The sequence below is a fragment of the Jaculus jaculus genome, chromosome 12 (genome assembly GCF_020740685.1).
Source record: "Jaculus jaculus isolate mJacJac1 chromosome 12, mJacJac1.mat.Y.cur, whole genome shotgun sequence".
Classification (NCBI taxonomy): Eukaryota; Metazoa; Chordata; class Mammalia; order Rodentia; family Dipodidae; genus Jaculus; species Jaculus jaculus.
This window is the reverse complement of record NC_059113.1, coordinates 106,721,704-106,747,542: the sequence shown is the minus strand read 5'-3', so window position 1 is coordinate 106,747,542 and position 25,839 is coordinate 106,721,704. Positions and strand designations below refer to the sequence as shown.

Here is a 25,839-nt window from a genome sequence, read left to right as displayed (position 1 = left end):
GTGTGTGTGTGTGAGAGAGAGAGAGAGAGAGAGAGAGGCTGTAGAAGATTAAGGTCAGTCTTTACCGTACCCTCTCCAGTGCCTTGTGGCTCAGGTGTTCCCTGTAAGGGCCTGGTGAAGGTTCAACCATTTGTCCTTCCTTTTAGGATTTAGAATTTTATGGTACCATTGCCATTTGGGTCTATATTTGTATCTACCACCCCCTCCTTTACCCTCCCCTCTCTCCCCACCCACCCTATTGTCTAGTTCTCAAGATGCTTGCTTGGTATGTCAGCATCTTGGGTAGATTCAGGTTAGGTGCTGAAGATGAGTGAGACTATGCAGCAGTTATCTTTCTGTGATTGGGTGAGTTCACTGAGAATAATCTGTTACATGTTCAACCATTTTTCCTCAAATTTCATTGTGTCATTTTTTTTCTTACTTCTGTGTAGAATTCCATTGTGTAGATATACCACATCTTAGTTATCCATTCTTCTAGTGATTGACATCTGGGTTCCAGCTCTTAGCTATTACAAATTGAGCCACTATAAACATGGTTGAGTAAATCTCTCTGGACTGAGGTTTAAAGGTTTTAGGGTACATGCCCAGTAAGGGAATAACTGGGTCTGTTGGTAACTCTATAGTCAGCTTTTTCAGGAGTCTCCATATTGCTTTCAAAGTGGTTGTACCATCTTACATTCCCACCAACAGTTGGTGAGGGTTCCTGTTTCTTCATATCCTCTCCAGCATTTATTTTCATTTGATTTTTTTGATGTTTGCTATCCTTACTGGGGTAAGGTAGAATCTCATAATTGTTTTAATTTGCATTTCCCTGATGATTAGGGATGATGAACATTTTCTTAAGTGTGTGTTTGTCATTTGTATTTCTTCCTCTGTGAACTGCCTGTTCACCTCTTTGCCCCATTTTGTGAGTGGGTCGTTTGACTTTTTATTGTTTGGGGTTTTGAGTTCTTTGTATATTCTAGAGATTAGGCCTTTGTCAGTTGGATAATCAGCAAATATTTTCTCCCATTCTGTGGGTAAACTATTGGCTTTGCTTATTGTATGCTTGTCTGTAAAGAAACTCTTCAGCTTCATGTGATCCCATTGGTAGAGTGATTGTTTAAGATTGTGAGCTACTGGGGTTTTGTTCAGGATATCTTTTTCCATTCCTATATCAAGTAAAATTCCTCCTATATTTTCTTTCAGTAGTAGCTGAGTTTCTGGTTTTATATTGATGTCGTTAATTCATTTGGACTTGAGTGTTTTGCATGGTGAGATGTGTGGATCAAGTTTCAATTTCTTCCATATGGTTATCCAGTTTGTCCAGCACCATTTGTTGAAGATGCTGTCTTTTTTCCAGCCTATATTGTTAGGGCCTTTGTCATATATCAAGTAGCTGTATTTGTTTGACCCAAAGTTCAGGTCCTCAATTCTATTCCATTGGTCTATCCTCCTGTTTTTATTCCAGTACCATGCTGTTTTTATTATTATGGCTTTGTAATATAGCTTTAGATTAGGTATGGTGATGCCTCCAGAGGAATTTCTTTTGCTGAGGATATGCTTGGATACACAAGGCCTTCTGCCTTTCCATAGGAAATTTGAGATCATTTTTTCTATCTCTGTAAAGAACAATGTTGGGATTTTAATTGGAATTGCATTAAATCTGTGTATTGCTTTTGGTAGGATTGCCATCTTTACATGTTAATTCTGCCCATCAAGGAGCATGGGAGATCTTTCCATTTTCTCAAGTCCTCCTCATATTATTTTTTGAGTATTTTTATGTTTTCATTATATAGATCTTTCACTTCCTTGGTTAACATTATTCCAAGATATTTTGTTTTATTATTTTGTTGCTACTGAAAATGGGACCATATCCCTTATTTCTTTCTCTGTATCTTTGTCATTTGCATGTAGAAATGCTACTGATTTTTGTGCATTGATTTTGTATACTGCTACTTTGCTATAGAGTTAATCACCTTCAGGAGTTTGGGGATGGAGTCTCTTGGGTTTCTTATGTATACAATCATGTCGTCAGTGAATAGAGCTAACTTAACTTCTTCCTTTCCAAATTGTATCCCTTTTATTTCTTTCTCCTGTCTTATTGCTTGAGTTAGGATTTCCAGTACTATATTGAAGAGCAGAGGTGAGAGTGGGCAACCCTGTCTTGTTCCTGATCTTAATGGGAATTCCTCCCATCTCTCTCCATTAAGTATTATTTGGGCCTTAGGAGGTTTGTATATTGTCTGTATTATGTTATTTTTTACTGTCTTGACCTAGGGCTGGTGTTGTAGTTTGGTGGTAGGATGTTTGGTGAGCATGCATGAAGCACTATGTTCCATTTGCAGTGTTGAAAAATAAAAGTTAAAAAAAGCTAAAGGCAATGTTTTTCTTTGTTGGCCTTTTTACATGGAATACATTTGTGTGGGTGAGTTATAATCAAGTTTCAATGTAGAAATGAATATAATTATCTCTGTGGATAGAATTTCAATTTTTGAAAAGTGTATTTATTATAAGAGCATATTTTTTTTTCTCACTAGTGGTAGTCTTGAAAACCTGGCTGATCCTGTGTTCCATATCAGGCATTTTTAGCTGGACATTCTGGGGATGGGGGCTGGGAGCATTCCATCACAGGGCAATGAAACCATCTGTACTGCATATTATACATGACATAAATGATGTGAAAGTCCCAGGTGAGGTTACCTAAGCCCAACCAAACGTAGATAATTCAACAGTCTTAGCATGAACTAAATGAAGGTGTCTCTGTAAACATTTTTAGTTAGGGGAGAATGTGAGACAGATATTCCCAGGGATCACTACTCATCTAGGAAATAACTTTGTATTTCCACTAAAGTCTACAAAAAGAGAAACTGATAAAAAGTACATTCTTATAACTCACAGCTCATTATAACTAAGAAATAAAAATCAGGAGGAGTAGAAGTTAGATCTCAGGTTACAGCTTCTTCAAATTGTTTAATTCTTTTTTTTCTGAAATGTTTCTTTCATTTTGTCTTAAAGGCTTTGCAACATGACAAAATATTTTCTCCATACTCAGATAAAACATTCAAGGTGAAATAAATCCACCTAGAATTCATCTGGATGCCTTTCCCAGTCTGCAAACTTTATTTCAACAGGCTTCACATCTAAGATTTCTGATCTGACTAATAAAGCAAACTTCAATTTTAAATAAGTAATATTTATAGAAAACGATTATATAGGCATAAAATAAATGAATTACACAAGAGAGGACAGAGATGAAACCCCATAGGTCATGTCTTGGGCTATTTGAAAAGATAGATTAACCAAGCACAAAAGACTCCCTCTTTTCAATCTCAGAAAAATCATAATGGAAGATATATACTTTGGGATCAATGATTTATTGATCTTTGTAATCATAATAATGTGTTAATCATTAGTTGGAGAACAGTGAAGAGAGTTTGGGCAAATAAAAGTAAGAAAGCTGAGGTCCACAGTATATCTGAAAGGTGCAGACTCTTCTTTCTCTTGTGGTGGAATAATGAGTTCTCCCTGGCGGCAGGGCAGAAGCAATGCCTGACAGCTGACGTTGGGGTGTGCTGGAGTCTACATTCCCGTTTTCTCACCACACCACTCCAGCATGTGTATCTGGAGCAAACATGTTATTTTCACTCTTGCAGTCAGAAAAAGTAGAGGCTAATATTTTGGTTGAGACCTAATCTATATGGTCAACTGCTCACATTTTGGGATGCAAGTAACTATCTGTGAACATCTGGTTGAAAAGAAAGCCAACGAAACACTCTATAGCTATGGACCATTGTGTAGATTTTGACTGCCAACTGTAGATTGAAAAGAACTTGATTAATAAATTGGATGGTGATTTTTCTATAGCTGAGTAAGATAGATTTTTTTTTTAATGAAATCTTGAGAAGACCTCAGTTAGAGGACATTTGCTGTAAACAATAGAAATTGAGTTATAAATTTGAGCATGTCTTTGAAAATAATTAAGTCCAGAAATTATTATTATTTTTACAAAAAGATTAGCTGGAAATCACTGAAGGTAACTCAATGGGAAGCAAAATAGTGTTATATTGTCATAAGAACAACAATCCCAGTTCAATTTCTAATTACTACCAAAGGCATTGACTCTGCAAGCCTGGGGAGCTGCCTGGTGGAGAAACACGAGTGTGACAGTGAAGATACTAATGTGTTCAGTAGCAGTTACAGGATTGGCACAAAAATTACATATATATATATATATATATATATATATATATATATGCACATATATATTATGTCTATATGCAAACACACACACACATGTATGTGTATAGATATTCTCATTCATTAGACACAAGCTATATATAAACATACATATATACAGACATACTCACATACATATATAGACATTCTCATTTATGAGACTCATGCACTCCTCTCTTCTTGTTCCAACATACCCTGCCTTTTATTTCCTATGTACAGCTGAGTGTCTTGGACACACTGCAGGGTAGACCTACAGCTCTGTTTGACTCACTGCCAAAAGTCTTGTTTGTGCCTCAGGCCTTCCTCTGTGCCACACACCAATGGCTCTGTGCGCAATAGTGTTGGTGTTAATTTGTTTTGTTCCCAGATATGTGAACAAATTCGCTAACTCAAATGTTGCAGAGAGCTAAATGCTTACCTCTCGTTACACTTGAAAGAACACAGACCTGTGGTCATTCCTTTACACGTGTGAGAATGCCGACCTGTGGTCATTACTTTACATTTGAGAGAACACTGACCTGTGGTCATTACTTTACATTTGAGAGAACACTGACCGGTGGTCATTACTTCACACGTGTGGGAACACTGTCCTGTGGTCATTACTGTAAATGTGTGGGAACACTGACCTGTGGTCATTACTCTAAATGTGTGAGAACACCGGCCTGTGGTCATTACTTTACACATGTGAGGACACCAGCCTGTGGTCATTACTCTAAATGTGTGGGAACACCGACCTGTGGTCATTACTCTAAATGTGTGGGAACACCGACCTGTGGTCATTACTTTACATGTGTGGGAACACCGACCTGTGGTCATTACTTTACACATGTGAGGACACCAGCCTGTGGTTGGTAATTGTCTGTGTTTTTGTACGCTCCCTGTTTTAGCTCTCCAATCTTCTAGATATGTGATCCTACATATTTTACTTTATACATGTCTTTGGCCCCTAACAGTCATGATAGTTTACATATCAGCTATCCTTATCTTCTAACATTGAGATTTAGAAATTAATTTTATTCTTAATTTTACTTTACTACTTTCTATTAAGTATTCCACAGCAGTGCTTCTCTTGTGTCTCCCCAGTGCAATCACACAACCTGTTACCTCTCTCAATATGCCTCCCTGTGGATATCCATGGGTTACATCTCTCAATACTCCTGCCGGTGCATGCCCATGGGTACTGTATTTCATCTGTTCTCTGGTTTGAGTTTCTGTGTAATTCATGGATCACTTTTAGTACTCCTTTTTATTTTTCATTTCTTTATTCTATATTTTATACCTGTCTGAAAGTACTCATGTACAGTTTTTTTTTTTTTTAATGGATGCTGATAAAAGGGAAAAGGCCTGGTTAGTAGCAAGGCCACAGGTTCATCTCTGAGTGTCATCTGACCATGGCAGGTTATTGAATTTGAAGGGCCTCTAACAAAAGAAATAGAGCAGGAAGCCCAAGTTTGAACTCTGGCTTTCCTCAGATCTGGAACAGAAAATAGAGACCACCTCAGTCAGAAAAAATTTAAGAGGACTATAATGAGAAATGAAAACTAGGAAAGGGATTATGCTAAATAAGATCCCAGTAGCTTTAAGTTTTCTAGCCAGATAATCAGCTTTGATGCTTTGTGGTCCATATTGTCATATTTCCTGCCACTGTGTCAGGAAAGCAGCCAGAGAGTGACTTGAATGAGTGGGTGCAGCGTGGCTCCCGTCACCCTCTGTGTAAGTGAACCTCAGGCGTTGTTTGCATTTGCTTTATCCTGTGTTTTCCCACAATCATTAAATGATGTAGAACATTTCTCACCTCTTTGATTTTTGCCAAAATAGATAGTGGTCTGAATTTTTGTTCTTGGGGTCCTCATCTGTCGATTCCTGAAATTATAATAGTGAAAGAAGACTTCACAGGAAAATGAGAGCCTGTGGTAGGCTGAAGTGGCAGAAATTATTGGCAAGCATTGCATAATAATGAAGAATTCTCTCATATTCATGGTTTATTCATAAGAAAGTATTATGTAGTATCCTCTACAAGATCCTCCCAAGAAGAGCCTAAGACTAGTGGCTGGGCCTGGTGAGACCTATAATCCCAAGTACTCAGAAGGCTGGGGTGGGAAGGTGACAAACACAAGATTGACTAGGACCATAGATCTGATCTTCTAACTTCAGAGGTGACAGTTGAGGCCTCACCGTTCGAGGATGCAATACAGTGAAGGTGAGCTTGAGCCCTGGTGACCCTAGAAGGGAAGGTTGGAAATGCAAGTAACACTCTAGGCATCCTTTCAAAAGTCTAAAGAAAATCAGATGGATTATTGGAATGAAAAAGCAGATGATACCAGTCAGGTTGTCTTTCCATCTGATGCTTAATCTGGGGGTCAATTAGAAGGCATAAATACTTGCAGACACAACCAGAGTACAAAAGGAATGCAGTGACAGCCCTTTTGGAATCAGGAACTGTGGGCAAGACCCTAAAATCAGAGCTTAAAACAAAACAAAACAAAAACACAGATGTATGGCTGCAACTTGTACTGGATGCGGGAAAAGTGGAGGTTTGTGCACATAAACTCTGTCTTCCTCGGCAGTGACATGGGATTGTGGAGAGTGGGAATGTGAGAGGAAGGAAGGACCGTAATTGAGGATTCTGGGGAAAAGACGTTCCAGTGGGTAATCAATATAATAAATAAAAGTGTCAAAGTCCTAAGAGAAAACAAGTGGGTATAATTTTCTCCCTGTCTCACTCAGGTTTAGCAATGCAGGTGTCATTACCGCTTTTTTATGAAGTTTGGAACAAATTTTACTACAGAGTATTATAGATCTTAAGAGAAGAAAATAAGACAGAACTCCTGTAATCCCAAATGGGCAATCCCTATTAACTCTATTAAAACTTACAACATAACTTTTTAGAGTGTAAACTCCTTTTAAATTTGGAAGAGATCATAGATATTGCATGACACAGAAGATTAAATATGAAAATAACCCAAACAAAATAAGCTAATGATGATTTAGAACATTTTCATTTATTTTTTGTTTATTTTTATTTATTTATTTGAGAGCAACAGAGAGAGAGAGAGAGAGAGAGAGAGAGAGAGAGAGAGAGACAGAGAGAGAGAGAGAAAGAGGCAGAGAGACAGAGAGAGAGACAGAGAGAGAGGGAGAAAAAGAATGGGTGCTCCAGGGCTTCTAGCCACTGCAAACGAACTCCAGACATGTGTGCCCCCTTGTGCATCTGGCTAACATGGGTTCTGGGGAATTGAGCCTCAAACCGGGGTCCTTAGGCTTCATAGGCAAGCGCTTAACTACTAAGCCATCTCTCCAGCCCTGATTTGGAACTTTTTTGAACTCTCATTTTATTTGCATATGCTATCTTAGTCTTATTTTTATTGTTGATAACTTTTTAACCATTAAATGTTTAATGCATATGAATACATTTATCTAGAGGTTCCATCCAAAGATACAATTATTAATTTATATATTTGGAAAAGTAATGCTATTATAAAAGGGGACCTAATAGGCTACCATCAAAATATTGACATAGAACAAGGCAAAATAAATTCAGGGTGACTTCCAGGAAACTTTTAATGGCTTTGTAAAACTGATTGTAAGCCTGATCAGAGAAGTCTTCTGGGGACAACATACAAACAGAAAATAATTCCCAGCAGAGCCGTTTACTTTACTGTTGAACAGTTTTGAGAGACAAAGCCATAGAACTTGTTCCAGGTTCTGCGTTGCTCAGCTGACAGCATTGCATTAAGTCACTGAAGCTTTTAATTATGTTGTAGGTTGAGTCATGAGTCTTCATACAACATTGAATAGTTGGTGAACAGTTTCCCTATGTTCAGAGACACTCATCCATCATTAACTGCAGGTCCCTCTTCTCTCCCAGACCCTCATATCTCCTGAGTATATATTTTTATAGTGCTTATTTTCAAACAAAATAGCAACTTGTCAGGGACATTCAGTACAGTTCTGAAGAAAACATATCCTAGGTGTTTCAGAGGGGCTGGTGGGTGAGATTCAATGCTGTGCTCTGGGCAGGCGGCCGCCAGGTGCGCTGCACATTCCCAGTGGCCTCACTGGGAGCACTTTATAATGGCTGCAGGGCAGGTCATGGAACAAAGCTTATTTCATACCCCAGAGTGGCTGAATCATCCATGCCTTGAGTGCTTGGTTTCACGTTATTTACTTATATTCTATGAACAGCTGGAGCTGTTTAGAGAACAGTAAAATGATATGTTCCCATGCTTCACAACAATGGACTTGCTTTTCAAAATCAGTGGCTCTTCCAGTCTGTCCTTGAATTAGAACTGTTACAAGAAAATGGGAAAGCAAGCCAAAACTGTTGTGTTCCAAAGTAAATTATGTGAATAACTATTTCTGTTTATACACTCATGTCTGCTAAAACATTTCTCTTCTTATGAGTTTTTTTAAACTATAAGTAACTTGAGAGTATGACAAACATGCATATCTTTTTTTGGTGCATGCATAGGATGTGTGGTGTATGATATGGGTTGTGTGTGTGTGTGTGTGTGTGTGTAACTGTGTGTGAGTAATGCATGCATGTGTATATCTAGATGTACATGCCTGGTGCTCAGTCCTGCAAAGGCCAGGGAGGAGCATCAGATGAACGTCAGCTGAGCCATCACTCTCATCTCTTACTGCCTTGAGATGGAGTCTCTCACTGAACCCAATGATGCCATTTTTACTTTTCCAGTCAAACTGACTGCCCAGTGATCTTCAGTGATTCTCTGGTCACTGCTCCAACAGGATGGGATGACTGCCATGCCTGCTTTTTAATATAGATGCTGGGAATTCAACTTGGACCCTCTGGAATCCTCTATTTATTTATTTATTTATTTTGCATAGCAAGCACTGTTATCCACTGAGCCGTCTCCCCAGCCCACCCCCCCCCATGAAATTATTAATCAAGAAGTATGTGACACTTCACGTGTTCCTCCACTTAAGATGTGTCTGGTCAACACTAGTCACAAAGGCTTATGAGTCCCTTAAACAGTGTTTGCAAGATAAAGAAGAAAGAGAATAACCCTTACTTTTTTTATAGAGAATTTAATAGGTGTAGACCCTCTTGTAGCCCACAATTGATGGTAGCCTGATAATGGAGAGCAGGCTTATGTTTGGATATGGTTATGACTTTCCCAGCTCCAGCTATGGGTCCTGTACCACTGAGGGCATCAGTTAGCTGAACCAAGAGCAGTTGGTTCCCCACCATGGCTAATAGAGGTGTTTTGTCCTCATTCATGATCATCTTAAACAAGCCTAATTTTATTTGAAATTAATCCTTAATCAGACAGATGTTCTAGCAAAAAGAAATAAAATAAAATTCTTGGGAAGCTGATAGCCTTTTTAAAAAATATGACCTCGATGTTAAATAGGAAAATCAAATAACCGCTGAGTAACTGTCTATGATATTCCCAACCATTTGTAAAGGTACTGCATGCTAAGCAACTGAGCTACAGCTCCTCCCAACCTTCTGAATCATGGAAATTAGCAGACTGCCCTCATTCTTGGGAAACGTGGTGGCACTTAATAGAACTGCATGATAGGGCCATGGGGAAGCCACGATCACTTTGTAGAATTCTAGCAGAACACTCATTCTATTACAGAAACCTGAATCCTGGAGCATGGGGGTGTACAACTAGAATTGCAATGTTTTAGTCGAGCTGTTGAGCTATAAAAGAATAGTAAGAACAAAGGGGACTACATTTCACTAGAAAAACCAGTAGTTAGTAGTTAGGGACATGGAATTAATTTTCCAAGTATCTCATCTATGTACATTTCTATATATATCTAATGAAGCTAACTGTATTATATATACTCTTTTATTAACTATTTCTAGATACATTTTGCTGTAAGCATATTTAAACACCAAACGTATGTTTAACCGAGATGCTGTCATTCCCATGTTACACTCCGTGTTCTAAATCGCAGGATGAAGTCTGCCCCAAAGCTGAGGGTGACGACGTTCAGAGGTGCGTGTGGGCCTCGGCTGTCAACGTCAAGGACAGATTCATTTATGTCGCTCAGCCCACGCTGGACAGACTCCTCATTGTGGATGTGCAGTCACAGAAAGTTGTTCAGGTATGGCTGAGGACAACTTGTGAAAGTGAGGCTTTATCAACACACTAATCCAATGGTCTTTACCCCCCCCCCCCACCGCCGATTGTGTATGAACATCTTATTACTATTGGAACTGTGTTTCCTTACTTGGATAAACTAGAAAATGTTCACCTCTTTTGAAAACTCTATTCTCATGCTGTTGCTTGTATCTAGTAATCTGATAAGATCATTCATGTATCTTTTGCTTCAAGAGGACTCATGAACACATAATAATATTAACATGGCTAACATTTATTTTAAAGACTCATGGGCTGGAGAGATGGTTTAGCAGTTAAAATGAATTGCTTTCAAAGCCTGGCTACCTAGGTTCCTTTCCCCAATACCTGCATAATGCCAGATGCCAGATGCACAAAGTGGCACATGTGTCTGGGTTCATTTGCAGTGGCAGGAGTCCCTGGTGTTCCTCTCTCTCTCCTCTCTACTTGCAAATAAATCAATAATTTTTTTAAATCTGTGGAAAAAAAAGGTTAGACACATGAGCGTATTATAATATTAACATAACTAATCACCTCTACATTTCCTTATTCTCTCCCAAGTCAGGAAAGGGCCCATCCGAGGCTAATATAGATACTACTGCAAAATCTGACTTCAATTTTTGTTTCAGTTGTAACAAAAGCTGAACAGTAGTAGGATCTACCACAAAATAAGCGAGTAAATTTTATTAAGTAGTACAAAACAAGAAACATGTCTATAGATCACTGAAACAGAAAACTGCCTCCAGAAAATACTTCCATGATGTTTATGCGACCTGTCTCCTCCGCACTCCCGACCCGAGCAGCCTGTGTCCACCCTCGTGTTTTCCAAGGTGGCACAGCAAGAGGCCGAAGGCCCGAGGCTGCACCTGGCCTGCGTGGTCTGGCCTGCGCTGTGGCGCCCAGCTCAGAACAACCACGCTTAAACCAGGACCCCGAGATGCGCGCCGCGTTTGCAATGTGCCCAAAGTCGCTACGTGTACTTTATGAGATGTGCAGTGCCTGCTCAACATAGGTAATACCATGTGTGACTGACAGATGTGTGGAGGAGTAACTCAGCCCATGCAGGCGAAGAGCTTTCTTATCCATGTTCCGAGAGACAGTGGACCCAGAGCAATCCTTCCATTCAGAAAGAAATTATATAGTCAATATTGACTCTCTTCTAGGATCCTGGACTAAAAATAACAAAAATTGTCAAGCATGACAAACTAGGGTTAGTCACTAACAACTTCACATGAATTGTTTCATTTGTCCATCTGCCTATACCTGTTAATCTGGTCAGCCATCCCTCTACCCTCCTCATGTTCATGAGTTGATTGCCCATTATGAGATGTGCTGAGTATAACTAAAAGAATGAAATAATTTCTAATATAAGCCTCTGATACCTCCAAGGGTACAAATTCACAGTAGATAATCAGTTGGCTGTTGCTATTTCTAATGTTAGAATGAGCAGTGTAATCTTGCATAACATTATGAATAGATTTTCTACTAGGAAAGTCTAAAGTTTCCTTGCTTACACATTTATCATGGATATCCAATTTAATGGTCTCATAACTATTATGAAAAAAAAATATACTGTATGCTTTTACCAAAGTTGCACCTGAGGAATATTTAGAGGCTGTAAAATTTTGACCAGATTGGTTTTATTTTGATCTACACTGCAAGATAGGCCAGTATAAATTATGTACATTTAGTCTGAGGTCATCAAGACTCTTTGCTAGCATCAAAAATTAGATGTATGATTCAGTACTAATATGGCTGTTCTTTAAATTAAATTAAGTGGAAACATACACTCACTGAATATATATTCCTTACTCGATATTTTAAAATGTGAAAAATCCAAAGTCACTTATTATTCATAGAATTCTAACTTCAGATAATGATGTCAAATTAAAGATTAATAGGAGTTGTAATGAAATATTTAAATGCTATGCAATGATCACATACATTGTATTATTTTCTAAGTGCCTGTCACAACTATGAAATACCAGAAAAATGTAAAACACTTCATTGTATGATTCTGATATAAGTATGACTTTAGAGAATTTTCAGCCTGGAGTTTAGCACTTACTTTTCATGGATTAGAGAACTGATGTCAGTTCAAAATAATTCTCTGATGACACTGTTATTAAAATAATGATGTTTTGTTATATCTTCATTATAATTCCAATTCAAAGAATATGATTACATAAATTCATCACCACAGGTAATAATGCAAGATACTGGCCTTTTTTTGTACCTGGAGTATATATTGTTCACTATTTACTCCTGGCTGTTTGTGCTCCACATTACATCATTGGCTTACATGTGAATATGCTACAATTACTCTTTAGATGGGCAAAATTGATTAGGGTTTGTTTATTCTTACTTATGGGTACCATATTTGTAAATTGATCTACTTGCTTAAAACTAAACTCAGAATCTACACTCGCAGAATTTTGGGGTTATTTGTGGTGATATGTAATTAGTAGCACTTTGTGGTTATTTATGGTTATATGTGGTTGTTTGTGGGCACTCACAGAGCTGTCAGAATTGTCAATAAGCATATACTTTTTTCTAGATGAAATAATTTGTAATTTAATTTTGCAACTAATTTCTTGTTTATATGTTGGTATTTTTACTTTTTTTGTGCTCTTATTGAGAATTTTGTTTCTTAAAATGACCCGAAACATGGTGCTTCTAGTATCCCTAATGCAAGGCTGGGATGTGCCTGGAGGTACAGTATGCAAAGGAGTGAGTTACACTGTGTGTTCAATGTTGCTGAATAATCAAAATGTATTTCTAAAAGCAGCATATGTTTTTAGTGATAGGTGGTGAATTTCTATGAAGAGGTTTCTATGAAATCAGAGGAGTTCTAAGTGTTAAAGAGGAAAAGGAAGCTGTAAAAAAAGCTAATGGGTAAAGGCAGGATAACAATTGTGTAGGAATGATTTGAGGAGATAGAATTAAGAAGAAACAAGTTAAATTTTAGGCAACAATGAGCAAAAGCATCATTAAAATAAATATTTTATGTTATATTATAAATTATTCTTGTTAAATGATTCATATAGTACAATATTATAAGCCCTCAGATTTAAGAAGGTAAGGAAACCTAAATGGAAACGAAATAGACCTAAATGTATCTAAGTGCCATGGCCAAACATCAAAGCAAAGTACAAGCTTGGAAAGGCAGGTGACTTTCAAGAAGGTGGCAAACATAAATAAAGGATCCCAATAGGGATGATCATTGATAAAAGATTAGGGCACAATGTGTTGAAAATCCAAACAGTGAAAAGTCTTGAGGGTTCATATACAGTGGGAAAAAGGCATAAGACTATAGCATTTTGGGTTTTATTCTCACCAGATGCATAGAAATAAAATTAAAGCTAGAACTTAAATTACTTATGTCAGAGATGAAGAAAATTAGCTGAGCAATAAAAGGTATGTGATAAGAATTAACTAAGTTGATACACGTATGATGGGTTAAATTTAAGTATAGAAAGGATAGCCTGTTTCAGGCTAGATTTATAATTATCTTTCTAATTTTTTTCTTTTTATGGCGCACATACTTAGCACAGTTACATCATGTGTGGTACTACCCTTTCCCTTGCCCCTGCCCCATCCTGCTGGGGACCCTCCTCAGGGGGGCTGCAGGCTTTCCCCATGAGGTTGTGGGTTATGTGTTGTGGGAGCGGCAGTCAGTTAATGGGGGGAGGCAGTGTCTCTGGGTATGATGTCCCAACCTGTGGCTCTTACAATCTTTCTGCCCCCTCTTCCACAAAATTACCTGAGCTATGGTGGGTGTGTTTAAAGTCTACTTCAGTGATGAGTTCTTTGGAGCCTCTGGGTCTGTGCTTTGGTACGTGTTGAGTGTCCTCAGCGTCTGTTTCCTTCAGCGTGGCGCTGATTATCAGACTCACCATGGAAGCAGCCCTCTTGCTGGTCTCCCTAATTCCTCTGGGGTTTCAGCAAGGACTTGGCTGAAGTGTGAGGAGTAGTTTATCTCCTTGGGACTTTCTACCTTCTGAAGAAGACAAACAGATTCTCCAATGGGGAGTGAGGTAAAAAATTTTAATAGTACTAAATTATATATGCAAAATAGCCACACATATGTAGAAATGCTACATAACATAATATAAATATAAAAAGTAAAGAAACATTTAATTTTTTGTATTATTTCGTAAGTCTATTAAATTATTTTTGATACATACTACCTATACAATTATTTATATTTCAAGTCTTGATATGATATATGCCTGTTAAAACCAAGTATAGAGAATAAATCCCAAGAAGATACAGCTGTGAATAAGAAATAATAGAAGAATGGACAAGCTATGAATGTAAGAAAAGAAAATTATAGAGTATAATCATATATGTCCATAATTATAGTGAACTATCATGATGAACAGAAATCAGAGATAAAACTTGTTGGATCAAGTAACAAAAATCTAAAATCTGTCATTTGAAGATAAGGGATATACTTAAAATTTATAATTCGAAAGTAAAATACATTTAGTATTTTACATAGAGTAGAGCTAGGTATGATTTCAGTTATCTCTCAGTCCAGAGACAAAGTACCTGACAGAAGGGACTTAGGGAAGGGAAGAGCTTATGCTGGTTTACAGTTTAGAGAGTAGAGTCCATCGTGGGAAAGGCAGGAGCAGGACCCTCTGTTGCGATTACGGCCACAGGAAGGAAGGAAAGGGAGAGAGCTGGAAATGGGGCCAGACTAAAAGCCAGAAGGCCCACCCCTGCTGAAAAACCTCCTCCAGCAAGGAAGGCTCCACAACTTGTCAAACACCAACTCGGGATTTTATCACGTGGGACCATGGATCATTTTACATTCAAACCGTAATGAACCAAAACAAAGGAAGAAGGTTTTAATTAAAGGAAGTAATCTGATAATGATTAGAGGATAGATAATATGAAAGTATACTTGAAACTTTAAATATTACATTGTTGACAGTACTTTAAAGCTTATCTGAGATATACCATTGAAGAAACAGATACACAAAAAGTTGAAAAGGTTTGAAATTTCTTTGTTTAATTAATAACTTAATGACATGATCTGAGCAACATTGTTACTATGTTGTAGTCAAGAGATGTGCATAAGCTCTATCATTCACCAATTATTAAAAATACACACTGATATTAGAAATAATAAACCACTTAGTATGAATGACCAAATGCAGGAAATTATTTAATTCTTAAGAAATATGAATGAAATTGTTTCTGCTCTCAATATGTTACATTCAGTGATAATATAACCAAACATATTTCACATATTACTGAAAGCCAGGCGTGGTGGTTCACGCCTTTAATCACAGCACTCAAGAGGCAGAGTTAGGAGGATTGCTGTGAGTTCAAGGCCACCCTGAGACTACAGAGTGAGTTCCAGGTCAGCGTGGACTAGAGTAAGACACTACCTCGAAAAACCAAAAATAAATAAATAAATAAATAAATAAATAAATAAATAAAATAAAATAACATGTCACTGATAACCATAATCTTATGTTGCATATGTTGAGTGCCAATAAAATATCACGGAAAATTTGTGGCTTTAAATTTAAAATATAGACTAGATAAAACATGTAATCATGCAATTTTAGAACAAAATGCTCTTTTCTGGGTATCCTGGGGGACTATCCACAGACTGTGGACACAAAATCCTACAGGGGACAGGTTTCTACTATGAAATAGTATGACATGAATTCACAAAAACCTTACATCACAAATGTACTTTGAATAATCTCCAGAAACCTTATCCTACTTAAAACAATGTAAATAGCAGGTGAAAGTGTCATGCTGTATTGTATTATTCAGGGAATGAAGACAGGAAAATGAATATATATGCATGTACATCTACACATAATCAATACAGGCACAATTTTCCTTGTGCATTTGGTTGAATTCTTTGCTATGGAACATGTGGGTATAAAGCCCATAGATATTATATATTGGCACTTTAGGTATATGACTACAATTAAGCAATTGTATTCACCTAAAATTTCTTTTATTTAAATGAAGGGATTTAGGGAGCATGATATATGTAACATCAGTAATTTCCCTCTCTACATAGACAATAATTGTACAGGCAGACACCTTCTGGTGTTACTAGTTTTGGAATTCCTGAGAGTCTTTCCAATAATAGCTTTGCAAGGTAGGTTGAGGGTAGGTTCATCAACCAGGTTACAGCGCAGTAACAACTCCTTAACTCCGGCTCCCAGCCCCATGGCGCGCAGCTGTGATGGGGCTTAGGACATGCTTGTCCACAGCATGCAGGCCTCATGGTCAGCATTGAGAAGACCCTGAACTCCGCACACTGTGTGGTTCGTTGCTCTAACTGCTGACCATTTCTGACCACAGCGGCACAGACGAACAGGCCACACAGAGAAGCTCGCATGTGCTTTTGCTGTTGCTGCCCCAACCTCCTATTGTTGCAGGCCTCTCTCCTTCTGGCCAAGGTGACCTGCGTGCGGGTTTGGAGACTTTCTCTTCCCTCTTCCTTTTGGGACTCAAGCACCAAAGCCCACACCATCTACAACGACTTCATGTATGGAATCATTAGAAAGTGGCCATGCATACTCTAAGAAAGTTTCAAAAAAGAACCAAGAAGATCTTGCATTTACGTCTCGGTATGCTCTTTTGTACAAGAATAATTTATGACAGTAAAAAGTGCCCATCACTAAAGTAGACTTAAAAATGCTTCCAGCATGGCTCAGGGAATTTTGAGGGAGAGGGGGCAGAAAGCGTGTTAGAGCCACAAGTCGGGACATTTTGCACAGATATGCTACCTCTCCCGCATAGCTGACTGCTGCCCCATAATGCATGACCCACAATCCCCATGGGTTGACCTGCATCCCCAGTGAGAAAGGCCTCTTGGAGATGGAAAAGGAAGGTACCAACATGTGTTGTTTACATATCAAATATGTCCATATCTAATAAAAATAAAAATAATTGGGGTTAAAACAATACACTCTGGGAAAGGAGGAAATTATGGTTTCCAGAACTTACATAGTGTTGTATTTGAAAATGTGACCTTCAACAAAAGTTCTCGAGGCATTCAAAGAAAGCCGAAAGTCTGATCATTTAAAGGGGAAAAAGAATAGAAACTTTGCTTAAAAAGATACTAGATAAAGATCTTTGAAATGGTCTAAATATGCTCAGAGGAAAAAAAAAGAAAAGAAGATCTGAGTAAGATCAAGTAAATAATGTAGGGATCTGGAAATGGCTCACTGGTTAAAGGTACTTGTTTGCAAAACCTGCTGGCCAAAGTCTGATTCTCCAGGACCCACATAGAGACAGATGCACAAAGTGGCACATGTATCTGGCATTCATTTGCAGTAGCAAGAGAGTCTGGTAGGCCGTGTACTCTTCTTTCTCTCTCTCTCTTTTTTTTTTTCTCAAACAAGTAAATAAAAATAATATAAGAAAAAATGAAAGATATAAAACAACGTATGAACAAATTGAAAATATCAATAAATGGGTGAAAGCACAAAAATAATGAAATTCAAAAGCTGAAGGGTACAATAATTGGATGAATATTTACTGTAAACTCACAAAAAGATAAGAGAAGAGAGAAGACAGAATCTCCAAAGAGAAAACGATAGATTAAAGAAGCACAAATACAACGTACAGGGCGTATGGAACACAGCCAATCTGATGGCTCATAGATTTAAGAACTGCAAAAGGAAAAGAGTGACAGGGAGAAAAAGTCAGAACATTTGGAAAAAATAATAGCTGAGCCTTTTTTGGAGTCAATGAAAAAAATGGTCATCACAGACATCTGAGAAGCTCAGCAAACTCAAGTGAGATAAATTCAAAGTGTGTAGCCTGAAAGGGCAATGGTACTGAGAAGGGAAAGAGGAAAATGATGCAACACAAACAAGGAATCCTTCCTAAGTCAGTTGATCAGGTTCTCATTAAACAATGGAAGCCAGTTGTCAGGGGGCAATTATCCACAATAAATAAACAAACAAACAAACAAATAAATACATAAATGAAGGAAGGAAGGAAGGAAGGGAATAAGGAAGGAGGAAAACAAGGAACAGAGAGAGTATGAACCTGATACATTGAATATGAGCCTGATACCAAGCTAACAAAATTTGCTTGCAATTGTGAGAGAGCAGTTAAGGCATGTCGAGATGAATGAAAGCTACCAGCATGACCACTAATGTCATTCTACAAAAACTCGTACGTGTTCTATAGGGTGAGATGAAGTCATACTCACTTGAAGTTGAGTGAATAAATAATAATCTCAATAAATGCAAATGAATGGGCAGTTATAAGAGTTAGTGTTATAACCTTTTAATGTTTACTTTTGGTTTCAGACGTTATTTGAAAGCAATACAGGTTAAAATATGTATTGGAAGCTATAGCTGTTGAAAGCTAACATTACAGTAACTTCCATTTACAACTGTACCCTGTTTTTATATCACTTAAGATAATTATGCATTTAAAATATTACATTTTGGTGCACATGATATGTTCAAACAAATGTTTCTAATATAAACCATTATCATGGGTAGATAATTAATCAAAAATATGGTTCAAGGCCATTTTAGGACTTTAACTATATAATTATAGTTGAAATCGCAAAAGAGCAGAAATATATGCAAAAGAATAATGGAAAGGCATTAAAATATTTCTCCAAGCAAACAACTCAGTCTGAAATAAGCAACACAGTAAATCAGAGAAGATATCTTTGAGGCAAATAGGAAATATTTGGCAAACTGATAGCAGTACATCTCTCCTTATCAGTAATTAAAGGTAATTTAATTGAGCTGCTCAATCCAAATACATATATTAGCAGAGTGACTGTTAATAAATACAAAATCTTTGTAAAAGTTTACGAATGTGAAAAGATGGGAAAATATAGTCCATGTAGTTAATAATAAAAAGAGAGAAAGGAGCTGGCGAAGGGATGAGTAGTTAAAGGCGCTTGCTTGCAAAAACTGCTGCCCAGGTTGGATTCTCCACTATATTGGTGAGGTCAGGGCACATGTGTATGGAATTCACTTGGAGTTTCAAGGACTTTGGAATGCCCATACACACATTATCTCTGTCTCTCTCAAATTAATAAGTAAACACATACATACATAATGTCCAGAGATAAAGACAATTATCTATCAATAAAAGCTTTTTTTTTTTGTTTTTTTTTTCTGAGGTAGGGTCTCATGCTATCTTAGGCTGATCTGGAATTCACTATGTAGTCTCAGGGTGGCCATGAACTCTTGGTGATCCTGCTACCTCTGCCTGCCAAGTGCTGGAATGAAAGGCGTGTGCCACCATGCCCAGCATAAAAGACTTTTATTATGTGAAATCATCAGAATATAAACATTTTCTAATCCAATAGCTGACCATCAAAATGTATGAATTAAAAATGGAGAGAGAGCAGGTGGTAGAAATTGGGCTACAAAAATAGTAGCTTCAGTACTCTACAGCCAGGTTGAAGATAAAGAAATAAAGGACTAAACAGAATAAACCTGTTGGAATTAACAAGCATAAACAAAATAATCATCAAGTATCCATAGGACATTTTTTTTCTGAACATACCATGGTTAAAACACAAGTTAAATACAAATAGATTTTAAAAGATAGATATTATACAAAATACCAGCCTTTGCAAAAGTAAGGTAAAATCAAGTCAATAATAAAAGTTGAATTAGAAAATTTATAAATGTATAGCAATTAAAAAACTCTTAATAAACCAGTAGATTAGAATATAAATAACCAAGAAAATTATAAATAAATTAAAGACAAGAAAATTCAATACACAAATACCCAAATTTGTAGTGAAATGAAAATGCTATGAAATTCAGAAAATGCTAAGAAATTCAGAGGCACTCATACATTACATATAACGAAGATCTCAAAACAACAACCAAACCTTATTCACCTGACTCTAGACTAATAGGAGAAAAGGAATTTCAGAGATTACAAAAGAAATAAATGAAATAGTGGATTCAAAAACAATAAAATAAAATATTGGCATTAAAAGGCCGATTCTTTCAAAAGAACAATAATGACCAACCTTGCACGGACAGTGAGGGAATTTTTTTTTAAAGTCTCAAATTACTAAATCCTAGAATGAAAGTCAAAACACTATTCTCATTTCTACAGAAATGATTATAATAAGAAAATATTATTCATTCTTGCATGTTGGAAAATTGTATAACAAAGAGTGGACTAATCAACATTAACACAAAGCCACCTAAGGCTAACTCACAAATAATGAGACTTGACTAGATGTGTAACATGTAAAGAAACAAAATCAATAATAAAAATAAATCAACACAAAAATTACCCTTGACATAATGGCTTCATGTATTAATTCTATTATTGACATAATTAACACAAATCAACACTATTTTAAAACTATTCTCCAAAATTAAAGATGAAACCTTCTTTCTTTCTTTCTTTCTTTCTTTCTTGTTTTTTAATTTTTTATTAATTAGTTTTATATTCATCAAATACAGTCAGTTTGGCACCATTATTAGGCTCATCCGTGACCTACCCCCTCCCCATTGGCCCCTCCTTGTTGAGGTATATGGGTCATGCATTGTGGAGTTAGCCCACAGTTATGGGTAAGATAAATGTCTCTGCATATCATGACCCAACATGTGGCTCTGACATTCTTTCCCCCTCTTCTGCAAAATTTCCATGAGCCATGTTGGGTTCATTTTAGTTCTGCTTCAGTGATGAGGTGTTGGGGGCCTCTGAGGCTCTGGCTCTCTGATTTGGTAGGAGTTGATTTTTCTCTGTGTTGATCTCCTTCCCCCTTGTGCGGGTATCCGGTTCATCAGGAAAACAGCACCTTTGCTTGTTTCACCAATTTTTTTAAAAATTATTTATTTATTTATTTATTTGAGAGCGATAGACACACAGAGAAAGACAGATAGAGGAAGAGAGAGAGAATGGCGTGCCAGGGCTTCCAGCCTCTGCAAACGAACTCCATATGCGTGCACCCCCTTGTGCATCTGGGTAACATGGGACCTGGGGAACCGAGCCTTGAACCGGAGTCCTTAGGCTTCACAGGCAAGCGCTTAACCGCTAAGCCATCTCTCTAGCCCTGTTTCACCAATTTTTCTTAGTTTCAGCTGGGCCCTTTTGAGGTATGAAGGGGTGGCTCTCTCCTTAGGATCTACATCTATCTGAAAAAGAGAAGCAGATTCTCCAACGGAGAGTAAGTTAGCACCAGGACAAATGAGATAACCCTTACTTTTTTTTTTTATAGAGAGAATTTAATAGGTGTAGGCCCTCTTGTAGCCCATGATTGATGGTAGCTTGATATTGGAGAGTGGGCTTATGTTTGGATATGGTTCTGACTTATTTCCCAGATCCAGCTATGGGTTCCATACCAGCTGTAGGGATCAGTTAGCCAAATCAAAAGCAGTTGGTTCCCCACCATGGCTGTGTGCCACTATTACACTTGTGTGGGCATCACAACAGATTATTTGCTGCTAAGTATGTTAGACCATGAGTTGCTTGGACGGATATTGGTCATTTTCCCCCTGTCGCCCATGTAGCACCTTCTGGCACTAGACGCGCTGACTGGCTGGGGACTGACTCTCTCCTGGCTTCCAGCCATGCCGTTCCATTTTACATGTCAACTGCATATGGTGTCTTCAGCAGTAGGGTCTTACCACTAACCTTTGGTGGGTCATCAAGTACTCTGACAGAAATGTCTGTGTTTTAGGAAACCTTGTAGGTCTCTCTGATCAAAAGCTCACTGTAGAAGATAGCCTCATGCTGGTATTGGGAGTTACAGGTCAGTGCCTACTAAGAAAATGAGGAAAAAGACAACTAATATTCAAGAGTTAGAGAGAAGAGAGAGAGGGGGGAGGGAAGATGTAGAAGGTTTAGGTTAGATTGATCCTACCCTCTCAAGTGTCTTTTGGTTCAGGTGTTCCCTATAAGGGCCTGGTGAAGGTTCAGCCATTTGGTCTGCCTTTTAAGAAGTAGAATTTTATGGTACCATTGTTATATTAATTAAACATTCTAATTTTGAATTTACCTAAACATGTTTGGTAATCACATATAATTTAGCCAATTCACTTAATTATACAATAAGTTTCATGATCTGTCACTTTCTGGGTGAAATAACTCATCCTTATATTGTCTTAAAATTACCTTGCTAGCACATGCATTGCAGTTCTCAAAAGTAATTGCTTAAAGATGAACTCTGAATATTGTTGTGACTATATTTCTATATATTCAAATACTAAATCTCTTACATATACAAAAGACTAACTACAACTAACATTTCATTATTTCCCACGTAGTACAGAAAAACACCACGGAATTACCTACACTGGGCATAACAAAATGGAACAATGATGGCCAAAAGTAAATGTCTTATTCTTGAAACTGAGCAGTAAATTACAATACATTTAATTGAATTTGAGCACCAAGATTTCTTTTCCGGTCCCACCATAGCCAGTACGTCCAGGCCTTAGAAGTGTTGGGGAAGCAGCCCTGCTTGTGAGCTACATCCCAGGCTGTGCTAGATAGAGCTCCAGGTCCCTGTGTCGGCCAGATAACCAGGTGGCTGGCGCATCGCAGGCATGCTTGGTGCCCATGGGTCTGAACCGCTTTATTCCGCCCTTATCTAGAACCCTTTCTGTCTTGTTCCTTTGCATTGAATCTGTGGATTCCTGGTAAATGTGTATTTGGTGGCTGCACATTTTTACAGTTTAAACCACACCACTGCACATTATTTTCTAGAACGACAAGCATTTTGGGGGAGGGTAGATTTTTTTCACCTTTTCTTGAAAACCGCTGATATCAGGGGAACACACATTTGTTTTCAGTAAATATATCAGCCACGTGCTGATCTTCGGCTCAAAAGGGCTGTGGTATTTCAACGACATCTATCAACTGGATATTGCTCCAAATGTCAGATGCTTGGGCTATTTCCTGGACTGGCACACGGATGATGCCTGGCTGGGTGAAGATGAGTTAGCGAACAGCCGACCTCGTTGTCTTCTGTGGAGTGAGGGACTCCTCCGCTGGGGCGCAGAAGTGACAGGCCAGAGCGCTCCTAAGACCATCCCCTGCCTCCCCGGCCATCAGCGCGCTATCCGGAGAGCGTACGTGGTCAGTGTAAAGTGGGCTCTCTTAATCAGAGAGCTGCCCTCGTGCGCCAGGCTCGGGACAAGCTGCACTCCACTGACTTGACGCGACCTGCCAAGTCTCAGCCCTCGCTGCGCGCATCGTGGCTGCGCTCCCCGGTGTTCAGGTTTCAGGAAGGGAACCCTCTTGACAGATTGGATGCAATGTGCCCATTTCCAGGGTGTCCTGGATTTTAATTTTTTTCATTTTCATTTATTTATTTGAGAGCAACAGAGAGAGAGAGAGAGGCAGACAGAGAGAGAGAGAGAGAGAGAGAGAGAGAGAGAGAGAGAGAGAGAGAGAGAGAGAGGGAGAAAACGGGCGCACCAGGGCCTCCAGCCACTGCAAACGAACTCCAGATGCATGCACCGCCGTGTGCATCTGGCTTATGTGGGTCCTGGGGAATCGAGCCTCCAACCGGGGTCCTTAGGCTTCACAGGCAAGCGCTTAACCACTAAGCCATCTCTCCAGCCCTTAATTTTTTATACTAGTTGTACTCAAGGCATTCTGAAAGGCTGTCATGAAACTGTGTATGTGGGGATTATTATTTAAAGATTCAAGCAAACAAGTAAACAATGAAAAAATAAAAAACATACTCTCTGTGAATTGTACCCTTAAAATGTTTTAACAATATTAAACAAAAATGCATTTATCACTGTCCTTTTAATGCTGCAACAAATGCAATCTTAAATATAATATATATATATATTTTCTCTTTTAAATATTTAAAAATAAATAGGGTCAGGCGTGGTGGTGTACGCCTTTAATCCCAACACTTGGGAGGCAGAGGTAGGAGGATTGCCCTGAGTTCAAGGCCACCCTGAGACTATAGAGTTAATTACAGGTCACCCTGAACCAGAGTGAAACAGACCCTACCTCAAAAAACGAAAAATAGGATATGAAATTATTTCAACATGATTACATAACATTGAAAGTAGTATTTACAAGAAAATTAAGAGATTTACATTCTAGAACCTAAGTTTACAAGACAATAAAAAAAAGTTGCTTTGAGAAAATTATCATGAATTTAATCATTTGAAACACAACATTCACTGTTAGATATTTTGCTGCTGAAAACCATGCGAATGTGTTTTCTGAACTGGGTGCTAAGTTAGTTTCACTTAAAAACCCATAAGTAGATATTTTTCCAATGAATTTTTTCCAGTAAATATATCATATTACATTTTCACATTTATCTGTATTTCTTTTTTGGTTCTGGCTAATTTTTGTAATGGAATGTTAAAATAACTACATTTGGAACTAGATTTTTGAGATGCTGAAACAAAATATTTCAAACTTTTGTAAATTACTTAGCAGGCTCTATCTTTTTTTAAAAAATTCTGTTGTTGTTTTGAAATTTGACTGATAATTTCCTCCTCCAAATACATATATCTTGTTATTTTAAGGCAATTGATCATGGGCTGCCTTCTGACATGTCCTGTAAAATACTTTTGTAAGTCAACTTTAAAAAAGGGCCTCTGTCTTCCCATCCATGAAAATATTCATTCTTCATGGCTCAGTGAAAACAACATTTTCCCTGTCTCTCACCCTGCATTGCCCTCCTTCCTCTGAGTAGTCACAGGACTTGATCATGTCTTTACTCTCTCTATTCTCTAAACCCTTTAAAGAGAAAAACTGTGTTTATTTTCTTTGCGTCAGGGGTGTCAGTTCTTTCAGTTGCTGTATTAAATGTCTTAGTGGTTATAGCCTAATGGTCATGAAAATAGCTCTGCTTCAAATAGTACCACTCACACTGGGAGGAACCAGGCTTCACACCAGTAGTAATCAAGAACTGGACCACTGAGCTACATTCCAACTTCAGTCCTCCTTCTCATAGTCTGAGCAGTCTCTCAGTAGTGTTTCGTGTTTTAACAATGTGAGTGGTTTCTTGGTAGTGCCTAATGTCGGTCAGGAGGGGATCATTCCATGTCTCACCTGACAGTCACAAAATCACTGAAAGATGAATATTTTGGTTTCCATTTTAGTCTAGAGGAAACAGAGCCAAAAGGTGTTTCCTATGCAATAATATTTTCTAAAATATTCTATTTTCATCTTAAGTCAAGGAGTTGAGATTGGACACTGGGTTCATGGGCACGGTGTGCTCCCTCATTCTGAATTTAGGACATGAAGACATTTGAGCTCCTTTGAATTTTGGTTCATCTTGCAAAAGAGAAAAATCCCAAACAATGTTCTTACCCAGGTGGCAAAAATAAGAGGGCAACACATTCATAAGCCAACATCATTCAACTAGGAAAGAGGATGTTTCAAGGTCAGAGAGGTTCCCAGAGGAAGGAATACAGTATGTGGAATTTTTCATATCTGGTCATTGGTTGAATGACCTCTGTCAACACAGCCATGGTTTTCTTCTCCTACCAGATAGGTATGAACATAGCCTGTGGATGGTGGTGTCGCATATAGGATTCAGCCTTTGGGTGAT

General features: G+C 38.0%; 1 protein-coding gene across 3 annotated transcripts in view; it reads left to right on the top strand.

Annotated features, from left to right (window-relative positions):
- Fstl5 (follistatin like 5) overlaps positions 1-25,839 on the top strand; it is a 462,806-nt gene that overhangs the window by 391,107 nt on the left and 45,860 nt on the right. For all 3 annotated transcript variants that reach the window (XM_045131273.1, XM_045131272.1, XM_045131271.1), the window contains one exon: positions 10,150-10,299. In XM_045131273.1, coding sequence (XP_044987208.1) covers positions 10,150-10,299 — 150 coding nt within the window. The remainder of the gene's footprint in view (positions 1-10,149; positions 10,300-25,839) is intronic.